Here is a 12,345-nt window from a genome sequence, read left to right as displayed (position 1 = left end):
TATATTAGAAATATATAGAAATAGTCCAATAACTAATGATTGGAAGATGCTCTTTCTGCATTTTATACCCAAGAGGATGGATCCAAGAGATTTATTTCAAAATGGTTTTGTCTTTCCTCATGATCCACAAGATTTGCTAACTCAAGCCACCATATTAAAAAGCCAAAATAATTTATTTTGGACATTCCCAGAATAATGAAGTTTCTTTGCAACAAAACATCATCTCGGTGCTAACTACCCAATTCATTAACTTTTGGTATGTTTGCACAGGTGTCACTGACTGCAGTTTAGCAAACAGTTTTGCTGATGACAGGAGGAGAGAAATAAAAGCCAGGCCACCATCTCATCTGAGTGTTGGCAGGATGAAAAGGTAATGCCAATCTGGAGTAATACTGAATATTAACATTTACAGAGAACAGTACTGCAACACAATGACCAACTTTTACACAACTGAAGCTTAAATCTGTCACAGTGTGTGTGTCCACGTGAGAGTGTCAAACAGGTACTGGAATACAACTTTTGTTAGGCAATATCCACCTACTCTCAAAATCTCTGCTACAAGTCTGTATCAGTAATTTAGTAGAATATTCAATTTATAACACATTTTCCAAAGAAATCAAGCAGTAATTTCTCAAGCCGTGACCTCATTACAAGCACAATATCCACCTAATGTATAGGTTAGTGCATGCAGCACTTTATTCATGTCTGTGGTAAAGACAAAAATTTGATTAAACATTATGGGCTTCAGCTGTTTAATTTTTGATTATTTCCCAGAATTTATGGTTCCTAGCTACTCACCTTTTTGAACCATGTAGTGCAAAATTTGTTCAATTAATGATGTCACATAGCTGACATCTTGTAAAACAGGCAAATACGTATTCTCAGATGAAAATACCTCAAGCATTCTCATAGGAAGTGCAACATTCAGACTGTCATCATTGCAATTCTGCAGTAGCCTATAAATGAAATTAAAATTACTTAACATGATATTTCTCTTATTTCACCACACATTCACCTTAAAGTAACTTATTTCTATCTACTTGGTTGCCAGGTGCTCTCACTGGTTTAGCTACATCTTTTTGACGGCATCTTTATAACAATAATTCCTGATTTTAGAGTTATCTACAACTATGGCATTCTACCTTTAATTCCTACTAAATTCTTGCTCTGAGTGATTTGAAAATTTGGAGGTCTACTGCATGAACTGGAAGAGAAGCAAAGAATAATACATGTTTTCCCAACATGCACCACTAACTATATTAAAAATGAAGCCATGAAAGCCCCAGAGCAACATGGGCTGAGAACAGGTGCTAGGGAACACCATATGCATAACTAACACAATATGTCTTCATTTACAAACTGAAATATTAAAAACACAACTATTCCCATCATTTTAACAAGTTGCTTATATAACAGCTACCAGTAATCACAGAAATTATGATGATTAAGAGCCTGCTTAGAATTTAAAGTATTTTTTTAGTGCTAGATGTGTATGGGCTGACCTGCCCTAACAACGTGCTTTCTTCCCCATCCATATTAAGAGCTGCATTTACAAAAACACTATTTCCACTGTAGTGAGAATTTACAATTCAATGCAGTGACACCACAGCTGTGTCCCACTGCACACAAGGACTTTAAAGCCCACCACTCAAGTCTTCTCTAGTATCTGGCTTTAAAGCTCAGCAGAGTGTCACCAAACCTTATTATTGATAAGAACAAATAAGTTTTCTAATAATAGAATAACAATAGCTGCCAGATATTCAAGTCACCTTAACAGATTTACCTTCCTGTGATCCTCCCACTACAAATAATAAATTTAATGCTGAAGCCAATAATGCAGCTGCTTAATATGCTTTAAGTTCAAAATAAAGAGTGAGGAAGGGCATAATAAATTATATTAGTTTTGAAACAACATCTATCCAAAGCATATCCTTGGAACATTAGTCTACTTCAGATAACAACATCTAAATGCTATCAATTCCCAAGAAAACTGCGTTTCCACAAATATTGCAAATGATGTCACTATACAAAACCAGTTAAGAACATACTCAGGCCTATCCTAGGACAGCATCCCTTAAGCACATGTTGAACTTGAAAGTCAACAGATCTTAAGAATGTTCCACTGTTGTACATAGGAACAGGTATCCTATACCATAGCCTACATATATTTAATATAAATAGTCCTCTACATAAAATAAATGTACATTTAATACTTCCCTTGCTGCAAAAAGAAACAAACAAGTGCCCAACATAATTTCTGAATACTTTTTACATAGAAAAAAAGAACTTACCTGCAACACAGCCCCAACAGTCTTTTTATTTGGAATAAGCAAGTAAGTCTGTCTGGACCATCCAATTGCTTGACAAACTGAGAACTCTGTTTAATTAAATTCTGACACATCCATACCTGCAACAAGATATGCAAAAGTTTACAGGTTATAATGAGAAGTTCTATCATCTATGGCAACTCAGACAGTAATATTTCAGTGCTGTTGTGGAAACCTTTGGAGGACTTACAAAACACAAACTCAGACTGAATCATGTTCAGTTGAGAAAAAAAAAATTGTCACACTACATAAACTACACAAGCACTAGTACTAAACTTTCAAAGTTAAGACAGAGTTACACCATCTGGTAATTTTTTGTTTTTAAATAGCCATAATTCTTTAACATCCATTATTAATAGCCACTATGAATCACACTTACTCACACATTTGGGAAACTGGCAGTGACTTTGCAATTGATATGCCAGCAATATTGAACAGTGAGAAAAAAAATATCACCCAAACACCTTGGGAATGACCAGGAGGCTAAGTAGAAATACTGTCTAAAAATTAAAATTCTAATAGAAGTGTATTATTTTTTAAACCTTACTGTGAATAGTACACGTAGGATTTTTCAGGGCTTCCTTTCACATACTATGTATGTGTGTGGGCACACGTACTTGTAAAATATAATTTTTAGTTATTGTGACTAAATGAAAAACAGCAGAGTGCACTGAAAAGTGCACTTTCAAGTGAAAGACTACTTTATAAGTGCATGAAATGCAAGTGCTATGGATCAAAGTAACAGTACTCACCAAACGCTTTGAATCCTCATTCTGTCTATAGAAAAAGAGTAACTGGCGAACTAGAAGAGTCAAATTTGCTCCATTAGCAGTGGAGAAGGTTCCTCCAGACTGGGCCAAATTAGCACAGTGATCAAATTCACTTCTTTGGATAGAGTACTTAAAAATAAAACATGCATCAATATATCAGTAATTGTTATGATTTAAAACAGAGGTGCAAAATTTCAGTTTTCATCCAGCAAGGTTGCAAAGTAGTAAAACAGATACAACATTCCTTTGTCAAGAGATCAAAATATACACGATATCATAGTTGAAGCCATAACTCCGTTCTGTACCTCAGTACAGTTTCAACAAATCTGTTGCTTATCAAGAATATCACATCAAACATTTTAGTCTAGTTTACTCAAATTAACGAATTTAAACAAAGCTCTTTCTTAGAAGAATCCACCCAACAGCAACTTAGAACAACTTTTTGACTCAAACTACCACCTTAGCCATACTGTAAAAAAATTAAATGCTCCACTGGTGTGTCAAAGTTTTTAATATCTAACGGTTTTTATCCAATTGTTCAGCTAAAAAAAACCCTGTGTGATCCCACTGAGGTCCAGTCACATCACTGCTTTGCAGAACATAGATCTGTTTACTAAAATACTGAGTTTGAAATGAAAATGCCAAGAGGGAAAAAAGAACTTCCACTTTCTTAAATACTCAAAACGATTTTTCAATCAAGTTATTTATGACTAGAAAGTCTCATTTTCTGCAAAACTGTTTAGCATCTTTCTAACTAAATAAACAGGTACTGACTTGGTGTTTTCTGTCTCTGTACCCTCTTACAAACGACTGGATTATTATTGCATTTTTCAGCCTCCGCCTTTCTTCCTGTAAAACAAAGCAAGAAAATTGAAATCAACACCATAGGACTGACTTTAATTTTCACCATTTTATTAAATGTATTTGTATTCAAAATTTTATGGGTTTTTAATGAATTAATGTGTTTTTAATGAAAATTAAGCAATAATCATTAGTAAAATAAATTACTTTAATGCTTGAATCCAATACACATAAATCAGTGAGAATGCTTTTTGGTTTTAAGCACAAATTTATGATTAGATATTGCAAAAGGATCTTTAATACTCAGTAAGTATTTAATACTACAGAAATCAACATAAACATTATTACTTTGCATCACTTTATTATTAATGCATTTTATTAGACAAAGTTTTAATACTATGTTGAAAAATGCTGACGCATTCACCAAATTCAATTACATCATTCCTCTTTCTGCATACAGCAGCAAACACTGATAAATAGTACAAAATACAAAAGCATTATGATGCTGTCACAGTTTAGATGTTGGGAAAACAATTTTTAAAAATCAGTTATTTGGAGACAGTACTTCTGTCAAAAGGAAAATGAGGCTTAAAGCTCATTGTGGCCCAGGAGCACAACATGGAAATTAATAAAACTTCTTAGTCTCTTCTCCAAACCAGACATATCTACTGAGTCCTTTTATGACATCTTCCTCAGTAGGTAGAAAGAGTAGCAAAAATTACTCCTTTACAATGGCTCTGAAGAACTGAACACCAGCTTGCCTGAGATGGAAAGAGCTCTTGGAGGGTTCCCTGACAACATCCTCAGCATATCCCATTACAATAAATACCTACGGGAAGTAGCTACTGCAGTTATGTTTCTAACAATGTCCATATGGTTTCTTAGGGAATAAAAGAGGGAAATAAAGAGTTGTTCATGAACCTAGAGCTACAGAGCAATGATTGATGGAAAAGTACAAGGATCAAAAAGCCTGCTTTAAAAAGAGAAATTTCAACCTAATCAATCCTTAAAACTACAATGAACCTATAATTCTGAGAGTCACCAGGCAAAACAAAACACCTAATGTTTTCCTTAATTTAATTTAAATACTTTCAGGAAAGTTCACATAAACTTTCAATTCATAAAACCTTGATTTTTAATTTATTGTCCTATAAAGATACATCCAACTTAAAAATACAACCTCACAACCTGAACTGACCAGAGAGATCACCAGACAAAACTGCTATTCAAGGCCTATTTTATTTTTCTTGGAAAACCCTGGTTCTTAAAGCAACTTCTCTGAATAAGCAGGATTCTTGAAGACTCTAATTACCTCTAAAGGATGGACCAAAATCAAAATTTTGATAGGCCAAAGGGTATTTTCCTCTCCAAAGTATCAACAGTAAAACTGCAATCAGGATAGAGTTTCAGAGAGGTGGTGCCTCTTCATAAGCATAATGTAAGGCTCAACTAAAACACAGATAAGTTCTCCTCTTCTTTAGGTACTGGCTTTATCTCAGAACACATAACTGTCAATTAGAGACCCGTAATTGCAGAGGTTTTAAGTCTGAGGTCACTGCTAAGACTCTGCTACAGTCAGTTTTTTAAAAGCCATAGCTGATTTTATTCTCAGAGGAGCCATTCATTTTGTGAAAATGTGCTCAATGCCACAGCAAATCATTGTGTGCACATGTGTACATGCACTGGGATGAGTGTATGGCTCTGCATCAGTTTTGCAAAGGACAGAGCCAAGCAACTGAATGAGTTTATGAACCACAAAGAAGAATTTTTATGTATGTTGCTCAATACTCACTGATCATAAATCTGATTCATAACGTGGAATTCTGAACTAATGGGTGAAATCCTGCTACTTTCGTACTTGAACCTGGTCCATAACTACACACCCGTGTTGGAAAGAATAAAAAGCAGTAACTGTCCACAGAAACTGAAGAGCCACTGCAGAACTTGTGCTTAATCTAGCATGGGTCAAACACACCTTTAAGGGCCAAAGAGCTGTTTTCTTCCCGAGCATGAAACCTGAATAGTTATACTTTTTAAACAGTATTTAACACCAACATGTTTTCAACTTATATCAGAGGGGTGGGGGGAAAATGACAAAATTAACATATTCACTCAAATTCCTTTCAATGCCTATTCCACCTCTGCATTATTCCAGACTGAATTATCCAGAGCAGTAAGCCTTCATCATAAACCAGTATTAAGGTTGCTTAAAGCTTCACACATCAGCTTCTCACTGCTCCTTAATTATCAGGTGATTTCAAAGCACTTGAGAACTTTTCAAAGCATTCAAGAATCACTGTTCTGATTTTATGTTCACAGAGCTGAGGCACACACTGGGGAAGTGAACTACTAAAGGTCAGCCAAGAAATCATAGCAGAACCAGGAGCAAAAGAAAGTTTGCTGAGACCAACCCATAGTAACAGACTACGGACAAGGTAAAATTTGCAATTTACTAGCCAAATCCCTATCTTTTCTCAACAAAGACTAGATCAAATAAACACCAAAATAAAAGGGAAAATTCCCTTTGCACCCAGTGCATGCTTATCTTCTTTTGAGATTAAAAGCACTCATAAGAAACATCTTAAAGCACTCAAACTGTTTTGCCATTAAAGCACACTTTATACAGAACTTGCAAACTGAAAGAAAACTAAAGAAAAAACTGAAACTGAAAGAACTAAGTACAACTGCAGCAGAAGTACTTTACACTGTAAATGTCAGACCAAAGAAAAATCCAGTGAGCAGGCAAACGCTTACAGGCTACTTTACCTCTCGTTTTCTCCTTTCTTCCTGAGTACGATGAAGGAGAGAAGCCTTTTCTTCCTACAAGACACAAAGAAAGATACTACTGCATTTTCATTCAAATGTGCTTCAACTGTGTTCAGGATATTTAATGCAGACTTCACTTTAGGGATTTCTTGGAACGCATAACACGTAAAACATAGAGAAAAGTAGCTGCTAATCATCTTCTGAACTCACAAACACAGGACTTGCAGCCCTCCCAAAAGAACAGTGATGGAAGGGAAGTTATGTCCCTATGAAAAGAGACAGGCAAAGAGCAGCAAACTCTACTGATCTCTGTCCATGTTTGTGTTCTCAGCATCCCAGTCACCCTAGCAAACTACCCATTTACAAATGGCAGAGCTGGAGCACAATAAGGTCCCAGACACCAGATCATACCAGAAGTCTGAGTGCTTTCCTTGCCTACAGGGTACATAAACCCTGGCCCAGGTGCATACAGCAAGCTGTGGCACATTCAGAGCAATCACATCCTGTTCCAAAGCCCCATGCTTTTGTCTAACTTACAAAAAAGCATGAAGCTCTTATATTTACTTATCCTTTTTCTCAAAACTTGTCCAGAAAAGATGTCAAGAGAGATATAGCATAAATGGCAGGAATTTTTTCTTTTGAAATTTTGAACTCTTCACCCAAATTAAGGCTACACACCAAAACTTTCAGGACAGTGATCTCACCAACAGAGAAAAAAAAAAAATACTGAAGTATTCATGAGGCCTCAAAACCCAATATTATTACAACAGAAAAACCATGCATTAGCTTTTAAACCACAATCTTATATGAGTACTCATAGACTACAATATATAAACAAAGTTTTATGTGCAAGAGTCTCTTACTGGGTGCTTCTGGGTAATTTCCAAGGAAATATACAAAATAACTCAATTTTGATGCACAGTATTCAGTTTCCACTGTAGGCAACAGGAGATGAAAGCATCCTGGCACCTTCCCAAATTCAGTCTAAAACACACAGCAGATTTAAGGAAACGATTTTCATTTTTTGACACTACAACACATATGACAATTTCATTTCTTTCCTATGCCTCCTATTAGCCTAGAGAAGTTAAGAAATTAAAAAACACTCAAACTAAAAATTTATTGTATTTTAATACAGAAAAATCAATTTAAAGTTGGCAAACAAATGTTTATAGAATATTTAACTACAGCTGAAACAACTGTGCTGGAATACTTTCAATGTATATCAGCAGATACAAAAAATGAGAGCAAAACTCTTCTGCATTTCTTTTTTGATGATACAGAGGAATCAAAGTCATGATTCTCCTAGTTTCTTTAGGACAGAAAGTACTCTAACACAGACCACCAAGAGAGTGAAAAATAAAAAAAATCCCACAAGAAGGTTAACCATCTTTCCTCTAAAGACAGCATTTATGGCCAAAGACACCACTAACTACAGCTACTGCCCTCTAAAGACAGGGTTTGTCCATGTGTTAAACACAGTATAAACAAAAGTAAGGAAATCCATACATACGGATGATATATCCCAACTCAACCAGTACAGACATGCACACACAAAGACAAAACAAGATACTAAATTAATAACCAACAAATGGCTTAAAGTTTCACGACTTTTTCAACAGCTGATACCTGATGCATTAAAGAAGTTGGAGAAATGTCCCTATTTAGAAGTGATCATTCTGCAGGCAGCACTATTTAAAGTGCACTTCTGCTTAGAAACAATGTTTTTTAATTTGTTCTTACACTTCCGAAAGAATTGAAAGAAAAAGCAGAACATATAGAAAAGGAAAAACATATTGCTATGTGAGAGAAGAGAATGGTATGAAAAACCACAAACACCATAAATACAAATGATCAGTAGATAAAGGAAAGTAAGTGGCCAGAGGGTTTATCAAAAACAAACCATTTAAAATCATTTGAAGAGAGAGGGAGATATATCAGGGCAGTGGATCCTCACTCAAGTGTATCACGAGCTTTTCACTGATGAGGAACTGGGTCTCTGTGGCAAGCACTCTAAACCAATCCACTCTTTAACAAAAGTTAGGTTTTTAGTCAGCCACATACTTGCTTTGAGTACTTGTAAAGAAAAATGCCAACTTGTTAAAGTATAAATTAAACAAAACAGAAGAACTGTCCTAAGGCAATAAAATATTCAGGTAAGGACATCCCACCTTTAAAGAATTATTATGGGTAAAATAATACTATTACTCATGTTCACAAGATATACACAGATCATAACTATGACTAAAGAACATATTTAAATTAAATTTTTTTTAAAAAATCACCTTAAGAATTATTAAACCAAGTTGGAATACACTGTCTCTTCAGAAATTAAAAAGTAACAGTACATGTGCAAAATAAAACAAACATGCAATAAGAAAGAGATGAAAAGAACCATGAAATAATCTTCACCTACAAAGGGCATTCCAACAAAATCATTTCTTAGAGACATAATCCTCCCTGAATTGCCCCTTAACAGCCAGCACTGTGAAAAGAAGCCGAACTCGGTGTTCTGTGGCCGGTTGTGAATGACAACAGCGTTACTCAAGTAACACACATTTGACAACTCCCACCCAGACTCTCCTGACTGCCACTGTTCCAGCCACTGTTCCAGCACCTCTTCCTGCTGCCGACAGCCACAGCTCCTCACAGTAGGAGATGGCCCGACAGGAACTCCCAAAGATCACACCTGGCTCGCTCCTACTCCCCACCTTGCCTTGATCCTGTGGTGATCATGCCACCGTCTTTCCTCACCTGCCAGACAGGCACACGCCAGGTATTGAGTCTTCCTCTCAAGGTAGGCAGGCAGACAAGGTAGGGGGAAGGAAGCATGAATATGGCTCTGTCCACCCTAACTGAAAAGGAGTAAAAAGCCATTCCCTGAATCACAGTTCTGACTTTTTATGATGTGGTCTTCCTCCTTCAGGAGCTTGCCCTCCCAAGCACAGAACAGGGAACACACTGTCTGTGAGTTTTCAAACCACAACCAACCTCCTGCTCTAGCATGCGAGCTGCAGCACCATGAAAAACCCAAAAACCCAACTTGAGAAGTTTTCTGTGAGGCTCGGCACAAAGAAACAAGAAAGCAGAGGAAGCTCATAGGACAGCATAACACAATGCAACATTACAGACGATGACTCAAAGGGTAAGACAGAAGGAGGAAAGAGGTGAAAACAGGGAAGCAGATGGAGGACAGCATACAGAAAGGAAAACTTGTGACTGCCACCGAAGAAATGTTGAGTAACATTTGAAATGTTAATTTGTACATGGGCATAAAACTGCTAGTACTGTACTATTCATCACAGCAAAGTTCCAAGTGGCACCACTGCTGTAAGGGAGCAGCTGATGAGAGAGAACAGCCACATCTGACAGGGGAATAATGTCAACGCCACTGCTTCAAAAACACCAGTTCAATCCATAATGAAAAAAAAATTGAATTAAAATTGTTTTCTTATCTTTGTTTTGTTGCAATAAACTTTCAGCTTCTAAAAGTATGTTTGCAGAACTCCTAGCTTTCACATATCCTAGACAAAGACTGAATAAGGTACACAAATATAGAAATTATTATTCTTTTCCTTCTGCATTTGAACACTTCGTCTTCAGAGGAATAAACTTTCAGCCCTTTTGGCTCAAAATCCAAATTCACCTTTTCAACAATTCTAATATTTGTTGTCTCTTAAAATTTGAAATTGAACACTCCTGGACAGCTATGTTAATCAAGCCATCTTATAGCAAATAAATTTAAAACCTAAATATGCCAGATGCAAAGATGAAACTGAATAATTATTTTCAGGTACTAGCTAAACACTGATTACAGTTTTTAAAAAAATTCATAATAACACACTGAAGCCAAAAAATTAATATTATTAATAAATGTTTGATGCTTATTTATAAAGAAAGAGGGTTTATTTTGGTTAGTAGTTGAGAATGCTTTGTATTTCACATTACAAGAGGTCACGTGAAGTACAAGGCATGACTTTTTATGAAATTTTCTTTAAAAACAAGTCAGCACTTGATCTTTTTAATTTTTGTGGACAATAATAAAAACTTGTATGGTTTTCATCTATAAAATCCAGGAACTTGAATCTTTTTTTCTTTCCTTAAAATGAGGAACATGACTTTACAGCTGAATTTAACTTGAACCACATAAAAATCAGTAACAACTCCTAAAACAAATGAAGTGACCTAGGCAATTTATAGAATAAAATTCCTTTCAACACAAGTATTCAGTAACTCCAGCAAATAAATGGAAAATTTTCTAACATGAATTTTTATAGAACAAATGCGGACACTGGGAGATGTCCCTCACCTTCTCAACAATGTTTCTATTTTCCAACATTATTTTAAGACAAGATGAACTCCAACTGGGTTTTTTTAATATGAATAGTAAAAGAAATTTGCATTTTTAAAGGCTTACAATGTCTTGAACTGAACCTCAACAACTTAAATTCCATTGAACATGTCTGAGTATGTTCAGCAGCTTGAAATATTCTGCTTTTAACCAGTTTGTGACTCTTCCTTATAATGATGTAAATAATCAGAAGTATGTTTACAAGTAGAGCAGACCATCTTGCAGAAGGTAGTTTGAACTATGCCCAGGAAGAGGCATTTGGCCCAGGAAAGCCTGGCCTCACCAAAGCCAATGCCACAGTGCTTGCTAGAAAACACCTCAGCATTTTAGCTGAAATTTACTGTGGGAGGTAGGGAGGATCTGGAACCTCTTCTATCACAGTACCACAAAGCTACACACAGTGGAACAAGGATTTGATCAGAGGCTCTAGAGGCCAAATGAAATGCAAGAAAGTTGCTTTTACATTTATGCTCAGTTTGTCCCTATTATGATTTCTAAGATGTTTATTGTACACAAAGCTGTAGTTGAGCAATTTCTAGGGGAAGGCATCCCTGCCCACGGCAAGGCAGTTGGAAGGAGGTAATCTTTAACATCCCTTCCAACCCGAACTATTCCATGATTCATCATTTTCTCCGGAACAAGCGGGGAAAATGTATTTATAAAAGCAGAGGTTTTTGTTCTGAATCTGAAAAAATAGCACATAAGTGAAAATAACAGCATAATCACTGCTGCTGTCAGCTAACTGCAACTCCATCTTTTGCAGCTAGCTTTCAAATGAGGAGAATTTCAAATGTTACAGAAATAGGAAAAAAATGCCCAAGAATCTAGCATGCATCAACCGTGTAGTTTCCTACCATCAGGCAGTCATTATTTTACAACATGATGGTCTCCTCATACTTCCATGCCACAGATCTGAAATTCCAGGAGTATTTCAAGACTTAGGCTTTGACACTGCAAGATTCTGAATAAAATACAGCTCTGACTCAGAATGAGGAAGGTACCTGCACACAGATCTACGCCATGTGCCTTAAGGGACAAAGGTCTTACAGAGCAAAGCACTACAATGTCTTCCCACCATTCAAAAATAAACACTGAATTTATAATTCTAATCTAGAAAACCTGTACTATAAATCCTTAGCATCATTTCACTTGCATTGCCACATGGTGTAGGTTCAAATAAGTTGTAATAACATAGAAATTATTCCTTCCTAAAATTTTTACCTATTTTCCTCAATCAATCAGTAAGAGAGAAACAAAACCATTTTTAAACTGTCCCATCAATGTTTATATCCTGCGGACATCTGTCAAGATAGCCTTGGCAGATCTCTCC

The 12,345-nt window shown here is 36.0% G+C and overlaps 1 protein-coding gene across 2 annotated transcripts in view; it reads right to left on the bottom strand.

The window, feature by feature from the left end:
• Nucleotides 1–12,345, bottom strand: part of UBE3C (ubiquitin protein ligase E3C) — a 69,822-nt gene that overhangs the window by 52,537 nt on the left and 4,940 nt on the right. For both annotated transcript variants that reach the window (XM_069006410.1, XM_069006411.1), the window contains exons 2-6: nucleotides 6,665–6,718; nucleotides 3,872–3,946; nucleotides 3,080–3,226; nucleotides 2,292–2,407; nucleotides 799–956 (exon numbers count right to left, since the gene is read on the bottom strand). In XM_069006410.1, coding sequence (XP_068862511.1) covers nucleotides 799–956; nucleotides 2,292–2,407; nucleotides 3,080–3,226; nucleotides 3,872–3,946; nucleotides 6,665–6,718 — 550 coding nt within the window. The remainder of the gene's footprint in view (nucleotides 1–798; nucleotides 957–2,291; nucleotides 2,408–3,079; nucleotides 3,227–3,871; nucleotides 3,947–6,664; nucleotides 6,719–12,345) is intronic.

The sequence above is a fragment of the Aphelocoma coerulescens genome, chromosome 2, assembly GCF_041296385.1.
Source record: "Aphelocoma coerulescens isolate FSJ_1873_10779 chromosome 2, UR_Acoe_1.0, whole genome shotgun sequence".
NCBI lineage: Eukaryota > Metazoa > Chordata > Aves > Passeriformes > Corvidae > Aphelocoma > Aphelocoma coerulescens.
The sequence above is the reverse complement of the archived record's forward strand: the minus strand, read 5'-3'. Positions and strand labels throughout refer to the sequence as shown.